At 51.3% G+C, this 16387-nt stretch overlaps 9 protein-coding genes across 9 annotated transcripts; 4 read left to right on the top strand and 5 right to left on the bottom strand.

Moving 5' to 3' along the window:
- Positions 1-863: 863 nt before the first annotated feature.
- P152DRAFT_454128 (sulfite oxidase) lies at positions 864-2306 on the bottom strand. Its single transcript, XM_033678531.1, has 4 exons — positions 2215-2306; positions 2061-2158; positions 1587-2004; positions 864-1539 (listed from the first exon to the last, which is right to left on the bottom strand). Exons 1-4 carry the CDS (start codon positions 2221-2223, stop codon positions 958-960), a joined length of 1107 nt encoding a protein of 368 aa, XP_033539174.1. The 5' UTR covers positions 2224-2306; the 3' UTR covers positions 864-957.
- Positions 2307-2707: 401 nt separating this feature from the next.
- On the bottom strand, positions 2708-3454 carry P152DRAFT_463654 (nucleoside diphosphate kinase-like protein; the record flags this gene model as incomplete). Its single annotated transcript, XM_033680516.1, has 6 exons — positions 2708-2842; positions 2891-3021; positions 3096-3199; positions 3248-3291; positions 3349-3379; positions 3438-3454. The coding sequence occupies 6 exons, from the start codon at positions 3452-3454 to the stop codon at positions 2708-2710; spliced, it is 462 nt and encodes a 153-aa protein (XP_033539173.1).
- A 537-nt stretch (positions 3455-3991) lies between these two features.
- P152DRAFT_454126 (glycoside hydrolase family 31 protein) lies at positions 3992-7437 on the top strand. The gene is made up of 3 exons (XM_033678530.1): positions 3992-4144; positions 4194-6167; positions 6215-7437. Exons 1-3 carry the CDS (start codon positions 4060-4062, stop codon positions 7084-7086), a joined length of 2931 nt encoding a protein of 976 aa, XP_033539172.1. The 5' UTR covers positions 3992-4059; the 3' UTR covers positions 7087-7437.
- Positions 7438-7676: 239 nt separating this feature from the next.
- P152DRAFT_22314 (uncharacterized protein) lies at positions 7677-8709 on the top strand. The gene has a single exon (XM_033674505.1). The coding sequence runs from the start codon at positions 8036-8038 to the stop codon at positions 8459-8461; it is 426 nt and encodes a 141-aa protein (XP_033539171.1). The 5' UTR covers positions 7677-8035; the 3' UTR covers positions 8462-8709.
- A 610-nt stretch (positions 8710-9319) lies between these two features.
- P152DRAFT_22579 (zf-UBP-domain-containing protein) lies at positions 9320-11754 on the bottom strand. Its single transcript, XM_033674521.1, has 3 exons — positions 10674-11754; positions 10193-10623; positions 9320-10145 (listed from the first exon to the last, which is right to left on the bottom strand). The coding sequence occupies exons 1-3, from the start codon at positions 11511-11513 to the stop codon at positions 9332-9334; spliced, it is 2085 nt and encodes a 694-aa protein (XP_033539170.1). The 5' UTR covers positions 11514-11754; the 3' UTR covers positions 9320-9331.
- On the bottom strand, positions 11719-13303 carry P152DRAFT_22311 (uncharacterized protein). Its single transcript, XM_033674504.1, has 3 exons — positions 13292-13303; positions 11877-13118; positions 11719-11805 (listed from the first exon to the last, which is right to left on the bottom strand). Exon 2 carries the CDS (start codon positions 12998-13000, stop codon positions 11996-11998), a length of 1005 nt encoding a protein of 334 aa, XP_033539169.1. The 5' UTR covers positions 13001-13118; positions 13292-13303; the 3' UTR covers positions 11719-11805; positions 11877-11995.
- A 35-nt stretch (positions 13304-13338) lies between these two features.
- Positions 13339-14537, bottom strand: P152DRAFT_504746 (uncharacterized protein). The gene is made up of 2 exons (XM_033682389.1): positions 14145-14537; positions 13339-14084 (listed from the first exon to the last, which is right to left on the bottom strand). Exons 1-2 carry the CDS (start codon positions 14275-14277, stop codon positions 13435-13437), a joined length of 783 nt encoding a protein of 260 aa, XP_033539168.1. The 5' UTR covers positions 14278-14537; the 3' UTR covers positions 13339-13434.
- A 33-nt stretch (positions 14538-14570) lies between these two features.
- P152DRAFT_454122 (uncharacterized protein) lies at positions 14571-14980 on the top strand. The gene has a single exon (XM_033678529.1). It carries the CDS (start codon positions 14598-14600, stop codon positions 14943-14945), a length of 348 nt encoding a protein of 115 aa, XP_033539167.1. The 5' UTR covers positions 14571-14597; the 3' UTR covers positions 14946-14980.
- A 66-nt stretch (positions 14981-15046) lies between these two features.
- Positions 15047-16223, top strand: P152DRAFT_22657 (uncharacterized protein). The gene is made up of 2 exons (XM_033674526.1): positions 15047-15439; positions 15492-16223. Exons 1-2 carry the CDS (start codon positions 15147-15149, stop codon positions 15928-15930), a joined length of 732 nt encoding a protein of 243 aa, XP_033539166.1. The 5' UTR covers positions 15047-15146; the 3' UTR covers positions 15931-16223.
- The last annotated feature ends 164 nt before the right edge of the window (positions 16224-16387 follow it).

The following is a 16387-nucleotide window of genomic DNA, read 5'->3' as shown; positions in this document are numbered from 1 at the left end:
GAGGTTCTTCCTGAGGTGAACTGGGTCGTGATATATCGAGGTCCGCGGAGACCTGGCCTGACCGGAGGACCTAGAAAGTGGAAGTCAACATATTGTGCTTGTGGCTTGAGGGTGCGAAACTCACCTTCATTCTCACTGCATTGTCGTATTGAAGCGCCCATTCAACACTTCGTCCGGGAGTCATACTCTCCTCCAGATTCCGTACCCACGTTGCCCCTTTAAGGTGAAGGAACACCTCGTCTCCAATCCCCACCTGGCATTCAGCCACTCTCCGCGCGATCTCACCATGGAAACGAGCCATTATCTGACCTCTTCTCATCCGAAGGCGGACATCGGGTTCAGCGAGGAGTAGGGCAAAACTGGACTGGGAGGAGGAGAATGGCCAAACGAGCGTGACGATTGCGCATACCCTTCGATCCTCGTCTGATACATGTTCCAGGGGGGATAAGGTGGCGATCGGCACAGGTAAAGTGGTATCAGCCATGATGCGCGCTGTCGAGTCGTGACAATGCAACAAGGTCGGTGGTTCAAGGCGCGTGAAAGAAAAAGATCAGACAGGATGCTGAAAATTCCATGGTTTCAGAGAGCCTTCATTTCAGCAACTCTCTGCAAATCAATGGCAGTAGCAAATTGCTATTTTGGATATTCGGCGATTGAAGAGCTGTAATTATGGAGGTTCGCGATGCTTTCACATGGTGTAAATAGTGATTGTTGGTTGCAGGAGGGCAAGTGGGCACGCTCAAGGCACTAAGGCACTAAGGCAGCTACATCCATCTGCCACTGACCTGACTGACTCCAACCTTCGAAAGCACAGTGCATAATATCTACGATCCTAAGCTTGTAAGTTTAATCGAGATATTTAGGTTTACGTATCGTACGTCTATTGATTGAAGATGTTGTCGACCGCCCATTTGCGTTAACAAGATGAAGGCGAGTGAGGAGAGGTTCTTCTATCCATCATTCCACGATGTGGATATCCTTCGCTTGACCATATCCACTGTACGCGACGCCCCTTAAATTCCACACCGAATTGCCGTCTTGCATATCCCGTTGGTCATGGGCCCGACTTAGGATGGTAACTTTTCCGGGGTTCGGAGACACTCTCGCTTGCCATAAGCTCCAACACCACCTGGACGGGCTTGGACAAGTGATTTGCGCCTCCTGCCATGAGTTGCCGTCGTCAACGCTGATTTCAACCTTCGTGATCGGTCCGTTATCCCCGCCTGGAACCGCATATCCTTTGACCTCAATAAGCCCATCTATGTCCCGATGGACGGTGGATCCATTTCTCGGGAGGGCAATTGCTGAGTTGACGGGAAGTCCCATGAGCGGAGGCACTTTATCCCAGAATAGATGGGCGTTTTCACCCGTGGCTTCCGGTGGAAGTACTTTGTAGTCGAACGTTTGATAGAAATTGGGTGATGACTGATCCGTCACGGTGATCTGGCTCACCCATTTGACGGATCTTGCTCCACACACACCAGGGATGAGGACACGAACCGGTCCACCGAAATCCGCCAGCAAGGGTTTGCCATTCAGCTGAGAAGTCAACGAGATGCCCGAGAGGTTTGAGGGGACATTCTTACTTGAAGTGCGAGAATAGCATCCTTTCCATAATCCATAGCTCTTGCCAGCGAAATGCTCGATCCATAATATGAATCGTCCTGGCAGTCGAACCCTAGACAGGCAAACTGGACGTGCCACGACCCCATCTCCTCTTGAGCCTTTTGATCAAGGCCTACTTTGAGTAGTACATCTCGGATTCGTGGTCCCGTCCAAACACCGTTCATGACTGCGCCGTCAAACCAGTCGATCCCTTGGACCTCGTGCAGCTCCGTTCGCATAGTATGACGGCGATTCCCCGCACATTGGAGAGCGGATGTGATTGTGGCTTGCTTGAACTTATTGGCCAGTTCATGGATCGTGAGGTTTATTGGATTCGAGACCGCCCCATCGATACGAACAATGTGTTCGTCGCCCAGCTGAGGGATTTCCCCGTGATTTCTGACATGGTCAGCTCGCTGGAATCCTCAGGGCACTTCGCCAAACATATCCTGTACCTCCTAAAAACATTCTTCTCCTCTGTGATGAAGGACTGAACAAGCTCTTCCGCCTTTGATTCCCAGTTGACCGGCTCTGGCCCTGTATACTCATGTGGCTATGATGTTTGTCAGTGATCAAAGTACCGAGACAGGCTCGACCTTGCGAACTTACTGCGTTCATTTCTTCTCCGTCCACTCGTCCGCGTGCAAGTCCTGGGGCTATTTAGTCAAAGGAATCAAGTGTAGGAAAACATAATAGTACAGGTAATCAAATACTTATTTCGGACATTGGAAGATGAGATTTTGTGGTACGTCGTACTAGCAGTGGCCAACCGCCATGTACTGAAAACTTTAGTGGGGTAGCTACAACCTACTGGAGTCTGGAATACTGGTAACTAGTTAACTAACTTAGTCCGGTACTTAGCAGTTAGGAAATCTGCAGGAAATCTGCAGAAATCCTGCGGGAAATCTTTGGAGACTGCTTCACACTCGGGTATGCAAACATCATCTAACAGGATAATATCATGGAATGTATATGCATATGACTTTTGAATTGATCGTCTAGTATCTTCGTTACTGGGAATGGCCAACCATGGTCAAACCGGTTCCCCCCAATCTTGATAGTCGTTGCAACTGGAAGGTGACAGACCTTTCGTGGTGACAATTTAGGCCTTCTCGTAGACCCAGTCGAACTGTGCCGGCTTCCAGCTTTGTACCTCTTCCGGCTTGAACCAGAGGGCAATTTCCTTCTTGGCAGCATCAACACTGTCGGAACCATGGCAGATATTGCGTCCAACATCCTGGATATCTTAGCACGCGTCACCCTAGAATCAAGGAGCCAGACTCACGATGCAGTAATCTCCACGGATGGTGCCAGGGGCGGAAGCCAGAGGGTTGGTTGCGCCCAACATGGCGCGGCCCATCTTGACAACCTCACGTCCCTCCCAAACCATGGCGCAGATGGGGCCGCTGCCCATGTCTGTATCGAGTTGCAATCAGTAGGGAATTCCTGGGTAGCACAGCGGTGTTCCGTAGGGGATTCGTCGAGCTTACAGGCGATGAGACCGGGGAAGAAAGGCTTGCCAGCCAGGTCGGAATAGTGGTTCTCCAGATGCTCCTTGGAAGCGGTCATGAGCTTGATGGCAACGAGCTTGTATCTGCCAGATGTATTAGTGTGAGGCGGAGAGGAGATTTAATCAACGTACCCACGGCTCTCGAAGCGAGAGATGATGGGACCGACGAGGCCGCGCTAGAAGGTCTCATATTAGAGTCCAGTCCTCAATTGGTGCTCGCATGCAAATCATACCTGAACGCCGTCAGGCTTGATGGCAATGAATCTGTCAACGGGTGAGCGTCACCGCCATTGTTTCGGGGGATGTGCGGGGGGAAACGTACGTCTGTTCGGTCGACATGGTGAGTTGGGTCAAGAAGACACGATCTCAATAAGCTAGAGTAGAAGAGGGGAAGAATCCAACGGTGCTGGAGTCAAGTATAGCAATGTGGTTCAAGGAAGCAGGTTATCAAGATGTGAGGAGAAAATGCGAGCCGAATGTTGAATTGAAATATGCGTTGGTGGGGTTGTGGACTTGGTGGTGGTGTGGTCTCACCTCTCACGTCTCACGCTGTCAAGCTAAACTCTAGACCCTGATAGTTACATATAGTACAGCTGTGAGTTGTTTACTGTACAGTAGTGCACCGATGGAACTTGGAAGCTATCTCCGCTCAGTCAGTATTTAGCTGTGGGCAATTAGCTACTAATTAGTAATTACTAATAGTTACCGCACATTGTAGTTAAGGCTTCCGTTGAGACTTGTGTTGCCTGAAGTCTGAACTCCGAAGGCGGAAGCTCAGCTATGTCCATATATCAACTCGAAAGTGATACATTCACACCCCCCTTTGCTTGGAGCGCGCCTGAGCCCCGACACCTGGTCTCACTCCTTGACAACTACCTTGAAAGTGTTTTGTGTCTTGTAGTTAAGTATGTCGGATTGTTGACCGCATACACCCACATGTAGCGATGAATTCATTGTCGCCTTTCACTCGCGGTTGGGCGAGTTTCGTTCCTTTTATTGTCCTTCTTTTCTATTGCTTTACTCCCGTCTGTAGGTGCTTCGGTCCTTATGGGCTGTCATCATTGCTGACAGGACACAGTAACGGTGAAGCACGAGAACTTCAAAACTTGCGATCAATCCGGCTTTTGCAAACGTAATCGAGCATATGCGGACACCGCCGAAGCGTCCTCGAATTGGGATTCGCCATACAACCTAGATCCGGCCACCATCTCCCTCTCGAATGGCCAATTGACGGGTACCGTGGTCAAGACCATCTCGAGAACAGGAGACTCGGTCCGACTTCCACTCACGGTCACATTCCTCGAGTCCGGAACTGCTCGCGTTACTATTGATGAAGAGAAACGCCAGAAAGGAGACATTGTGCTACGACATGGTAGCAAGGCGAGGAAGGAGAGGTATAATGAAGCGGAGAGATGGACCATCACTGGCGGGTTGACCCCGAATAAAGGAGCGGCTTTGAGTAGCGATATTCAGCACGGCGCAACGAAAGTCCATTTTGGCCCCGAAGGGAAATTCGAGGCCATCATCACCCACGCCCCCTTCTCGTTGGACTTCCGTCGAGATGGGACATCACATATCTTGTTCAATAGCCGCGGGTTGATGAACGTCGAACACTGGCGAACCAAACAAGAGGCTCCTCCAGAAGGGGAGAGCTCGGCGGCTGAGGCCGACCCTGCGGTCCCGCCCGAGGATGAGAGTACGTGGTGGGATGAATCCTTTGGCGGGAACACCGATTCTAAACCCAGAGGCCCGGAAAGCGTTGGACTTGACATCACGTTCAGCGGATATGAACATGTCTACGGCATCCCCGAACATGCTAGCTCCATGTCCCTAAAACAGACTCGAGGAGGGGATGGCAACTACAAAGAACCGTACCGCATGTACAATTCCGACGTCTTCGAATACGAGCTGGACAGCCCTATGACGCTCTATGGAGCGATCCCGTTCATGCAAGCACATCGGAAAGACTCGACCGTTGGGGTCTTCTGGCTCAATGCCGCCGAGACGTGGGTCGATATCGTCAAGTCTCGCCCGGCCGTCAACCCACTTGCACTCGGAGTCAAATCCACCACCACCACCCAGACGCATTGGTTCTCCGAAAGCGGCCTCCTCGATGTATTTGTGTTCCTTGGACCCAGCCCACAGAAGGTGGTGCAGGCCTATTCCGAATTGACGGGCTACTCTCAACTTCCGCAATCGTTCGCCATCGGATATCACCAATGCCGGTGGAATTACGTGAGCGATGAGGATGTGATGGATGTGGCTCGAAAGTTCGACAAGCACAATATCCCGTTCGACGTCCTTTGGTTGGACATTGAGTATACTCATGAGAAGAAGTATTTCACCTTCGATCCGATGACGTTCCCGAACCCGCAGAAAATGACATCCCACCTCGACAAGCACGATCGAAAGCTGGTGGCGATTATCGACCCGCACATCAAGAATGTGGACAGTTACCCGGTGGTCGATGATCTCAAGAAGAAACAGCTGGCGGTGAACAATAAGGATGGCAATATCTATGAGGGGTGGTGCTGGCCAGGCTCGTCACATTGGGTCGACTGCTTCAACCCGGCCGCGATTTCATGGTGGAAGGGACTCTTCAAGTACGACAAGTTCGTAGGATCGTCTCCAAACACGTTCATCTGGAACGACATGAACGAACCATCGGTCTTTAACGGCCCGGAAACGACGATGCCGAAGGACAATCTGCATCACGGCAATTGGGAGCATCGTGATGTCCACAACATCAACGGCTTAACGTTCCACAATGCTACCTACGAGGCACTTCTGGAGCGGAAGAAAGGCGAAGTTCGACGTCCGTTCGTCTTGACTCGCGCTTTCTCCGCTGGATCTCAACGAGTTGGACCCATGTGGACTGGAGACAACCAGGCACATTGGGGTCACCTTGCTGCGTCAATCCCGATGACCCTAAACAACGGAATCTCGGGATATCCTTTTGCTGGCGCAGATGTGGGTGGCTTTTTCGGTAATCCGAGCAAGGAGCTATTGACTCGATGGTATCAGGCCGGTGCCTTTTATCCATTTTTCAGAGGTATGCAAAATCACCACGGTTCACATAGGAGGCTAACCGTGTCATAGCCCATGCCCACATTGATACCCGCCGTCGTGAACCATATGTCGCCGGTTCTCCGTACACCGAGATCATGGCGCAGGCGCTGCGGTTACGTTATTCATTGTTGCCGGCATGGTATACCGCTTTTCGCGAAGCCAGCGTCGCGGGGACTCCCATTGTCCGCCCCAACTTCTTCGTGCATCCTAGCGACGAAAACGGATTTGCCATTGATGACCAGCTGTATCTCGGCAGTACCGGACTGCTGGCCAAGCCGGTCGTCACGGAAGGAGCGGAGAGCGTGGACATATACCTTGGCGATGATGAAACATACTACGACTATTTTGACTATGCCATCTATTCAGGAAAAGGCTATAAGACGGTCCCGGCGCCGTTGGAGAAGATCCCACTGTTGATGCAAGGAGGACACATCATCCCTCGACGCGATCGACCGAGGCGCAGCAGCGGCTTGATGAAGTTCGATCCCATTACTCTGGTTGTTGTGCTCGGAAAATCGGGAGATGCTGAAGGGTCGCTCTACCTGGATGACGGAGAGACGTTTGACTACCAACAAGGCGCCCATATCCACAGAACGTTCAGGTACGAGGCATCGACAGGGTTACTCACCTCGGAGGACATTTCGGATCGGGGTTCGAAGACTGCATCGTACTTGAAATCCATGTCTCATGTGCGTGTTGAACGCATTGTGGTCGTTGGTGCCCCCAGCGATTGGAAAAACAAGGAATCGGTGATTATCTCCGAAGAGGGAGAGAAGGAGAGCGGCAGCCGACAACGCAGCGAGCTCCAATTCCACTCTGGGCAGGGTGGCAAGGCTGCCTGGGCTGTGGTGAAGGACCCTGGTCTTTATATTACCAAGGGATGGAAGGTTGACTTCTCGTGAAGGCTTTGGCTCCATGACGGTATAATAGAGTTGTACACCACAACAGAATAGAATAGGCGCCTCTACCGAACGGTACAAATATTGACCTTCTGTTCCATATCGGGGTCCGCCTATGTTCAGGACCCTTCACAGGGGACAGACCAACAAATATGTATATGGAGTACGGATACTGCAGCCTGTGCTTGTTTAATGCTGTAGAATGGAGAGGTGGGGTTGGCCTTTGTGACGCGTCATATTGGAAGTAGGGCCTCACGCTCCGATATCTGGTTGGCTGGGAGTGCATTTGTGTCCCTAGCAACCCAACCCCTCCGGCGAGTCGCATACCAGAGCGGAACATGAAGAGGACATTGACTGGCCAACAAAGACGCATTGCATGGTTGATGGTTCTTTGTGTTTGAGTATTTTGCCGCTTCGGACCTCCAGTAGACCATTACGACACACATGTGGCGGGATAGTGCTGGCAGACTCGTAGTGGCGGGGAGAGATCGGAAACGAAGATCGCAACCGAAACCGTTGAGAACCAGCCCAGCCTCCTCTCCGCTGGCTTCATCCAGTGAAAACTGTTAGTTAGATACGCCTCTAGCCTCTACGGAGTATGGATAGTCGATTCGACTGGGTTCAGTAGTCTGGTCTATCTAATGTCCGGGTTCGTCACCTCAATCCCCCTGCGCCACCTTCCGTATTGATGTTGATTTATTTTGGTCGATTCCGTGTGGATGTGCAACACAAACTTGCCATTCGATATTCCGCAGCGTTCATATAACTTCCCGATCCCTTCTTCCGTTTCCGCCTCGATTCTTCTTCTATCCATTGAACCTTCATTCCTGTTTCCACTAAACAACACACCATATTCCTCCCTTACCTCCTCCGAGAATCCTAGCATCGTTGATCATCCTACATTGTCCTCTGCCGTCTAGACACATCCTATTGGGCTGATCTCGAATTCACAATGCGCTTCTTTATCGCCACCATCCTCGCAACCCTCCCTGCCGTTCTGGCACAAGGCACTACATCGGAGGGCACCTTCTCCATCCTCCCCATCGATCCTATCCCGTCTCCTTCATCGCCGAACAACATCAGCACATCCCCAACTCTCTCCACCCCAGCATCATCGTCTCCAAGTAGCTCCGGCCCCCCCGTTTCATCGTCCCCGATCTTCTCCAACTCCTCCTCCTCGGCAACGAGCCAGACGAGTCAGACGGGTATTGTGACGCGGACGAGTGTCGTCGGTCCGGGCACTACGACTGGCAGAGGCGGCAACACGGCAACCCCGAGCGCGGATCCTAGTACCGTTGACGGGAGCGCGGCTAGCTATGGATCCTCTTCGATCCTCGGAGCCGTCTTCGCCATCGCCGGCATTGCGCTGGCGTTATAGGATCGAGATTCGGAGTTTCCTTTCAGAATCCGAATGCAGGCTTTCACATGGCGTTGATGAAAGGGGTAATTCAGGGCAGGCGCTTCGTTTATTGTTAAACTCATGGTGTTCGTATGATTCACGCCGGTAATGAGAGGATATCAGAACGAGAATAATGTTGCGGCGCTTAATGTCATGGGGCCCTAATCCCATCCTATTACGGTATCCTGTGCAACGATTATCCTGTATGTACACATAGTACCCCGAGATATTCATGAAACTACCCTTCACAGCCAGTAGAACTTCTAAGCGGTGCCTCAATTCTGATCTGCTCGGTTTCCATCCAGTTAGCACATTGCTCCACGGATGAATTTCAAACTTGCTCGCTGAATTTGAAGACCATCTCAGCGGACCTAATCACTACTACTCAGACCGAATTGAGTGGCATGAGTACCGTATGGAACTTGGTATAGAATATTTACGGGAACTTCGAAGCAGACATAATTGATCCACCCACATGGATATTTCTAGTTATGGATTGGTTTATAATGTATTTATAGACGGCTTCTTATTGGATGCCTTCATTAATATTTCTGGTGATTGGCTGAAATTGGTATTTAATTGCACTCTGTGGTTGGCTTACGAAGCCGAAATAAACTACGTAATATTATTGGTTCACGAGATTCAAATGCCTAGAATGGGGATTTATCAGACAATATCTATTGGACTCTCACTGTTGATAGTAGCGTGCTCTAGGTCGGTTGATACCATTGAATATATGCAGACCCCAACTCATACTCCTCGAAAATGCTGGGGTATAACGTTCATCGCCTTTGCCGGAACAAACGAGTCCATCAGGCGCCAATAATGCAAGTATCCCCATCGCATCGTTCAATGCTTTCTACCTTTCCGCTTCCCACCCCCTTGTTGTGTAGCAGGCACCTCAAGAAACCCCTCTTTGACATCCTCCTCCACTCCCTCGTGCCTAAGTTTCTCTGACGAGCTGATGAAGAAACTGAGGTCCCGATTCTGTTCCTCAAGATCCTTTTTCTCCGCCTCCAGCTTCTCACATTTCTCTGTGACATCCTTCATTCGATGATCCAGGAACTTCACTTTCTCAAACAAGGCTTTGTTCATCGTCTTCTCTTCATTCCAGTCCTTCTCAAAGCGTCTGGCTAGGGCATCTCCTTTCTCCACTCGTTTCGACATGCGCAGCCCTTCTTTCTCCAAACTTCCGATAGCCTTGCGATCCTCGTCACCAGCTACGGTCACCGCAGCCAGCTTTTCTGACAGGGATTGGACTGCTGCATCTGCCTTTTCCGCTGCCGCTGCCGCCTTCGAAGCTTTGTCAACTGCACGTTCCAGCTGTTCCTCAAAGTAAAGTCGTTGACTGTCGAGCTGACTTGTCAATAGGTACGTGTATTCGAGGCCCATATTGTCAAGCTTCTCCCGAGGAACCGTATCTGCGCCCATGGCCACCATGCCTCCGTTTGCATGGGCCGACGTGTGGGGGTATGCAGCAGGCAAGTCCACCAGTTTCCCATCGGCCTTGTTTTGGACCAGTCGGTGAACATAGCCGTCGCCCACATAGTCCCAGACGTGCTGGGACGCAATATCCATAGCAAAGCTGTGCGATGTCGCTTCGTAATGCGCGAACGCGTGAGCCGAGTCGTATCGGCCGCAGCCGACGTTTCCGCATATCAAACTAGTAGCCGTTAGCAACGCTTCGAGCGGAAAGTACGAGGCACCGACCATATCCAAAGGTTCGAGGTTGATCCACAAACGCTACATTGATTGTCTGATGCATCACCGATCATGCGACCGTTAACCGCATCGTTTTGAGTATACCGACAAACCGGACAGCCACTTCCCCTCCACTTCTCCAGGCATGCGCAATGGAAGACATGTTGGCAGAGAATCGTCAACAGTCCGGAAGTCTCGTCCATGCGCTCCAAACAGACCGGACAAGTCGGGAGCTCGACCAGAGATGGTGTCGGTGGCGGCAACGGCTTCGAGATAAGCGAGCTAGAATTCGCGCCAGAGGGTAGCGGCGCGGTCGGCTTCGAATCGGCGGTTGGGGTGAAGGGGTCATCGGTCATCGTGGGAAAGCTTGACGGTCCTCGACCGGTCCCCGGCGTCTGGAAATTGATTGACTTGACGAATACGACGTGACATGTCTCCGGCTACAAGTAGGGATTAGTGCTAGGCTGTGAATGGGAGTGGCTATGCTTACATCCATACTGTTGAACGCCTTTCCATTCCATTCCCGCTGCCACCGCTTTGCGATCTTGGGATGACGGAACTTCATGAGGACCATATATTTGTTTGCTCGTCCTGTCTTAATCAGCCGAAACTGACTGACCGCGTCGCGTGTTTCCTCCCCAAGATAACCCAGAAGATCGGAGGGAGTCATGTATGACGGCACTGCTACTATGCATAATGTGGTGCATGTCTCCGCATCGAACGAAGCGCCTGCTTCCCCTTCGGTTTTCGCATTCTGGGCTATCGTGTGAGCGGTTGCTGCGTCCTTGCTGTCAAGGCCTGAGGTTGCCTGGGACTCCCTGTACAAATGCACAATTCCCCAGCCGACATCGGTGTCTTTTCCATTCGACGGCACGTAGCGGCCACGGGTTGATAGGCCGTCCGAGGCAGACTCGCCGGCATTTGCGAATGACTTGCCTCGTAGACGGCCCCCTCGGTCCTCCAAGGGCTCCATCTCGATGCTCTGTATTGTGACCGGGCCAAACCTCCAATCTTTCTTGGCGTTTGCTAATCCCTCAACGTCCGCTGGATGGTGGCTAACAGAAGAGTGTGGTGTGGATTCGATTCGAGTGCTCGGTTCTAGCGGTTCTGTGTCGGAGGGTGTTCCGAAATTATCTCCACCGATCTGTATTCGGTTCCTCTCTAAGCTTGGCCTGGCGGTCCACGAGTCCACACCATGCATGGGCAGTGAAGAATCGAAGATATCGGTGGTCGGAGGAGGAACGAAGACGGTCGCATCAGATTTGCACGGGAGCTCTGGAGCGTTGGTTTCATAGAGTTCCAAAGCAATGTGAAAGAAGTAGCCAGGCATAAGGAGTGAAATTGGTCATACTCAGGAAACGAGGTCCTGCTAAGTTGGCACCAGGTCTCTTGATGGCATAACAGTTGGAGTGTTTGGAACTTAGACTGAAGTTTTCCGTCCTGGTAAAACGGATTGGACCATCACGGTACTGCGCTGCAGTGCTTCCAGTTGGATGTCAAGCAAAGCTGCAGTTGAGGGTTGCACGAAGAGTGATAGGCAGTTCCAAGCACATCATGGATAGATGAGTGAGGTATGAGTGAGGCTGTTGCAGCCTGAACACGTGACATGAAATGTTTGCTGCCTGATTCATCATGTGATGTAAGTTGTTGGTCTGGTCAATTGAGGGGTGCATGGTCCGCTGCCGTACTCTACCTCAACTGACTGTACCATTTCACTTCCTAGCAAAGGAAATTCGAAGAGGACTGGAGAAAGTAGGCTTCGGATTGCTAAGAGGAAGCAATGCTGTTTGGAATGCGGATGCCTGGGGGCCTTTAACTTGCAGCAGGTCGCTCTTTGAGAATTGATCGCCGTTTCATATCAATGCGCCGACCATTCTCACTCGTCTTTTTTATTGTGCCCGCTTTTGACCCCTTCCCATGTGTTCTCCTCTTCCCGGTTGTTTCCCGAGCTGATTCTTCTCCAATGTCATCCAACAATGTCCCTTCAATACGGAGAAGACCACGCTCGGCTTCGGACATCCATAGGTACTCGTAGTCCGCCACGGTGAACGATAACGTGTCCCCCAGCTCCCGTCCTTTGCCATCGATGTAATGCCCGGAGCCGTGCTTACCCTTCGGTATGGAAGGGACCGTAGAGAAATCCTCGCCCTCCACAAGGACATGATCGATCCAAGTCCATGATTCTGGCAGTCTCTTCCGCTCAATGCTCGCATTGATCAGGTTCCAACACGTCAGGCCAATGTGGCTGTCGTTCTGGAGGGTTATCCAACCTTCCAACTGTTGCCCTCGCTTCGGACGAAAGAGGAGAAAATCGGCCGTGGCCCAGACGAACGTTGATGCTTGTTCATTGACGGCTTTGGACTGTATCGTGGCATCTTGTGACCCGTCATCGTCCGATAATCGAACGTTCTCGTATGCGAGCACCACGGCTTTCATACGATGGTGATAGGCGAGGAGAAGGGGAGACAAATGTTCGGCGCAGATCGCGTCTAGCGGCTGGGTTTGGCAGATAGGGGCGAGGGGAAGATACATGGAATAGGTTTCCATGCAGAGAGGGGAAGGTTCGTCGGTGGAGTCCGTTGAGGTGGGAATTTGTGTCGTCGATTCTTGCGATGTGATTGCGACGCTGGATGCCGCGTGAGAGGAGGGATCCGCATTGCTTCCCACGCCATTCGATGTTGACTTCGCATCAATGTTTTTGGACCGTTCCTTTTCCTTCCTCTGTTTCTTTGTCGGAGAGGCGTGTAGCGCCTCGCGCTCCGGCTTTCGCTTCTTGCTGGAAGGACTCCGTGGTCCATCAACGAGGGATTGAGACATGATGCAGCGTTTCGGAAAACAGTGAGCGCAAGAGATGGGTGTTGGCAAGTAATTGATCCGCCTGAGTTGATTGCAAGATTTCAAGAGCGCACACTTGGCCAATACGAAAAGGTTGAATCTGGAAGAAGCATTAATATTGGAGCTTTTCATGGTGAAGTTGAAGCATCAAATTTCTGGAGAGCCCTGGTCGGTCTTCAGGCGCTGTGATTGGCTGTAAGTGGTTCCCCAGTCACATAAAAAATTTGGGAGGACAGTCCCCAGACCCCAAAGCGTCCTTCAAACGCTACTTACCTTCGAATTATTTCACCACTTAATCATGCTTTAGGGATTATATCCTTATTGCATCCTTAAAAGGCTTGAACCCATTAGACTATAATAACATACATCCAGTTGCCACCTTCCAAGTCCCCAAAGAATCTGCCCTGGTCTCAATCTCATATTAGCGCGCCTTGATTCAACTGCGCCGCTTCCTCCATACGGTTCCATTCCTTCTCCTGGCTAGCATCGTATGTCGTTTCACCTGGTCTCTTCTTGCCAAGGGAGCCGTTTGTAGCTCGTGGGGCCAGTGGGTTCCTTTGACCTCGATTCTGGAGCTGCTCCCGAATCCGTTGTCGTTCTTTGTGTCGAGCTCGACGTTCCAACTTCGCTTGTCGCTCAGAAGAGACAACCCATGGTTGATCGAGTACTTGGGATCGGTATAGACACATTTCATCCCAGGCGGCAACTTCCTCCGCCGTAGTTCCAATAATGCTCATTCGTTTCAATATCAACTGCCTGACACGCCGAAAACAATCGATAGTGCATTTAACCTTGACGACCGTACCAATATCCAGTTCTACCGAGTCGACCGTAATGCGAGGGACACCCATCTGGGGACGTTCGACCATCACATTCTCCAAATCATTCGGCTCGCCGATTGCGGTGGCAGGAATCCGGTTAGGGATCTTCACCTCAATCGTTGCACCAGATCCATCGTCAATCGTTAGCAGGAGGAGGTTCGGCGCAGGGTCGCTAATCGCAACGACCAGGCCGACGACGCGGACGAATTGAACAGGGTGGTTGTTGTAGAAATATACCGCTTGGTCTGTATGCCCTCCATGTATCAGCGGTGGCTCGGGTGGTTCATCGGCTTTACTTTACAAACCTTGAAAACCGGACACGGCGCGGAGATGATGGATGTCCGCAACAGACAACTTGACCCAAGAAAAATGTGTGGGAGAATCACGAAAGCAATAAGCTGGGTAAAGCGGACATGACGAACCACGCGGTGCCGTCATGTCCTAACGAGCGCGATGAGTAGGGGTTCGAAAAGCGGCGCCATAAGACCATGATGGGTTTTGGCTGTGGGACTGCGCTTCACGGAAGCTCAAATTGGGCTTGGTAAGTACGTTTGGTCATCGGTGTTGGTGTTGGTGTGTTTGTTATCCTGATGATACCAACGATGCGACGCGAGGAGGATCTCGGGCTTCACGCACTCGGAGCGCTATCACGTGATCACTCCTCCTTTTACCTCCTTCAGCTTCGTTTTGTATCGTGAAATCCGACAAACTATTCGCGGTTTCCAAATAATCCAAATCCAACATTAAGTCAGAGATATATGTCTCTTATTTGCGTCTCATTTCTGGGGTCTCTTCTCTGTGTCTCTTCTCTATGTCTCGTTTCCTTGTCAAGTCAAACGTACAGATCTAAATGCGAGCAAGGTTGGGTCAAATTCACCACACCATTATTTTGTCACAAGACCATCCTGAAGGATGGATGTTGTAGATTTCGTTGTATCAACTCGGCTCCACCAATTATAGCGAACCCGGATATCCGGGACATCCCATCATATTTCGATTTCTGCAATTCTGCACCTGACAGCTCTATCATGTCCCGGTTCAGATGCAGTAAACCTGGACCCGTCGTCCTAATCAGTCGGCTGCTTTCTGTCTCGCTGCCCTCCTGACCTACTGTCTAAGGTTTCCCCGGCCAATGCAGCAGCTCAAAATGGAATACAGCGATTCAGACTGGGGCAGCTTGATGTCGTTAAGTTTGGTATTGGGGAAGCGGGGAATTAATATCAGCCTTGCGGCAATCCAGTCTGCACCGTCGATCGAAGTTGATCTCTTGATTATCTTCATTTTTTGTTAATGCTATCTCTGCAACAATGGCGTCTTGCTCCTCATTTTTCCGATTTATAGCTGATGCTATGTCTGGCACACCCTCCTTGGCTGGTATCATGGTGTGTTTCCTCCTTCTCCACCAACTCCGGGCAGTAATTGCCAATCCGCTCCCGGTAGCAGAAGCAGATCCAGAGCCGAATCCTCAGCAGAATATATATGCACCGTTCTCCGGTGCGATCTATATCATTGCGGCTGATGGACAGGTGTTGTCTGGTATACCTTCCATTTGTCCAGCGAATGCGCAGCAAGTCTGTGGAAACCTCCATGTTTGGAATTGGTACGGTGGCGTGGCCACGACTGTGAAGAGCCATGTTGAACAAGTCAAACAGGTGCTGCCCCTCAGGCTATACATGCTCTTGGATGAACAGCCAGCAAAGCAGCATTGGCTGCTGTCCGGCCGGCTCGCAATGTAATGGAACGCCGCAAGTAGTGACGCAAACGGTCACTATAGAACGAAATCCAACGGCAGTCATCGTCGCTTCCCAACCCAGGACTATGACGCAACTCGAGAGTTCTACAATGACACCGACGAGCGAAGTCCTCGTCGCAGTGACGACATCCACAGCCACCCTGATATATGGCGGGCCTTATTGTTCGACTATGACAGCCACGGGTCCTAATCTACCAACGACAGCGTCCAGTAGGTGCGGAACGATCCTCATTGTCAGCTCTATTACATCTAGAAGAGACTCACCCTTCCACGGATCTGGCATGCTTGCCTTATCGATTCTGATGACTCTCTGGGCATTGATACATTCGGTGTGCTAAACACCGGGGCGGACATGATGGGTCCCTCCATCGCTTGGAGCAGCCGTCTGAGAAGTCATTGCTTTAGGAGACCCTAGGGGCCGTTCGGCGCAGCGTCCAGTTACGGTTCTCCCATGATGAGGCTGGAGGTTGATATCTGGATGCTGGATAACTTCATGGTGACAGGCGAGACACTGAGGTGATCCAAGCAGCCATGGATCCCTCATGCTCTGTCGCTTGCAAAACATGGACGCACCATTGCCCTCTTCCATACCGTGGTAGGTAACATCATTACCTTGGTTGATGTTGTCCAAGCACAGCACCTACATCGCCTCAGATCGGTTCGAAATTATATCGATTCCAGCAAACGAAGATCCGACGTCGCCTCCAATCCCACCAACGTTCAACTGCTACGGCCATCAAGGGTGATCACCAGTTGGAAATCCACTCGGATCACAATGCTATTGCTCAAGAAGCT

Source organism: Eremomyces bilateralis (assembly GCF_010015585.1).
Source record: "Eremomyces bilateralis CBS 781.70 unplaced genomic scaffold P152scaffold_1, whole genome shotgun sequence".
NCBI lineage: Eukaryota > Fungi > Ascomycota > Dothideomycetes > Eremomycetales > Eremomycetaceae > Eremomyces > Eremomyces bilateralis.
Note: the sequence above shows the minus strand (reverse complement) of the source record. Positions and strands in the feature narration are given on the sequence as shown.

Bases quoted from the DNA above. Each gene is read 5' to 3' on its own strand.
- P152DRAFT_454128 (XM_033678531.1), bottom strand. The intron at 2,005-2,060 runs GTACAGGATATG...TGACCATGTCAG, and splicing joins GAGAAGAATGTTTTTAGGAG to AAATCACGGGGAAATCCCTC. The intron at 1,540-1,586 runs GTAAGAATGTCC...TTGACTTCTCAG, and splicing joins ATGCTATTCTCGCACTTCAA to CTGAATGGCAAACCCTTGCT.
- P152DRAFT_22657 (XM_033674526.1), top strand. From the start codon at position 15,147: ATGGCGTCTTGCTCCTCATTTTTCCGATTTATAGCTGATGCTATGTCT. The intron at 15,440-15,491 runs GTACGGTGGCGT...CAAGTCAAACAG, and splicing joins AACCTCCATGTTTGGAATTG to GTGCTGCCCCTCAGGCTATA.
- P152DRAFT_22314 (XM_033674505.1), top strand. From the start codon at position 8,036: ATGCGCTTCTTTATCGCCACCATCCTCGCAACCCTCCCTGCCGTTCTG.
- P152DRAFT_504746 (XM_033682389.1), bottom strand. From the start codon at position 14,277: ATGACGGCACCGCGTGGTTCGTCATGTCCGCTTTACCCAGCTTATTGC. The intron at 14,085-14,144 runs GTTTGTAAAGTA...GAGGGCATACAG, and splicing joins CGCCGTGTCCGGTTTTCAAG to ACCAAGCGGTATATTTCTAC.
- P152DRAFT_22579 (XM_033674521.1), bottom strand. From the start codon at position 11,513: ATGCCTGGCTACTTCTTTCACATTGCTTTGGAACTCTATGAAACCAAC. The intron at 10,624-10,673 runs GTAAGCATAGCC...CCCTACTTGTAG, and splicing joins AGGCGTTCAACAGTATGGAT to CCGGAGACATGTCACGTCGT. The intron at 10,146-10,192 runs GTCGGTGCCTCG...AACGGCTACTAG, and splicing joins ACCTCGAACCTTTGGATATG to TTTGATATGCGGAAACGTCG.
- P152DRAFT_454122 (XM_033678529.1), top strand. From the start codon at position 14,598: ATGTCTCTTATTTGCGTCTCATTTCTGGGGTCTCTTCTCTGTGTCTCT.
- P152DRAFT_22311 (XM_033674504.1), bottom strand. From the start codon at position 13,000: ATGTCTCAATCCCTCGTTGATGGACCACGGAGTCCTTCCAGCAAGAAG.
- P152DRAFT_454126 (XM_033678530.1), top strand. From the start codon at position 4,060: ATGAATTCATTGTCGCCTTTCACTCGCGGTTGGGCGAGTTTCGTTCCT. The intron at 4,145-4,193 runs GTAGGTGCTTCG...GACAGGACACAG, and splicing joins CTATTGCTTTACTCCCGTCT to TAACGGTGAAGCACGAGAAC. The intron at 6,168-6,214 runs GTATGCAAAATC...ACCGTGTCATAG, and splicing joins CTTTTATCCATTTTTCAGAG to CCCATGCCCACATTGATACC.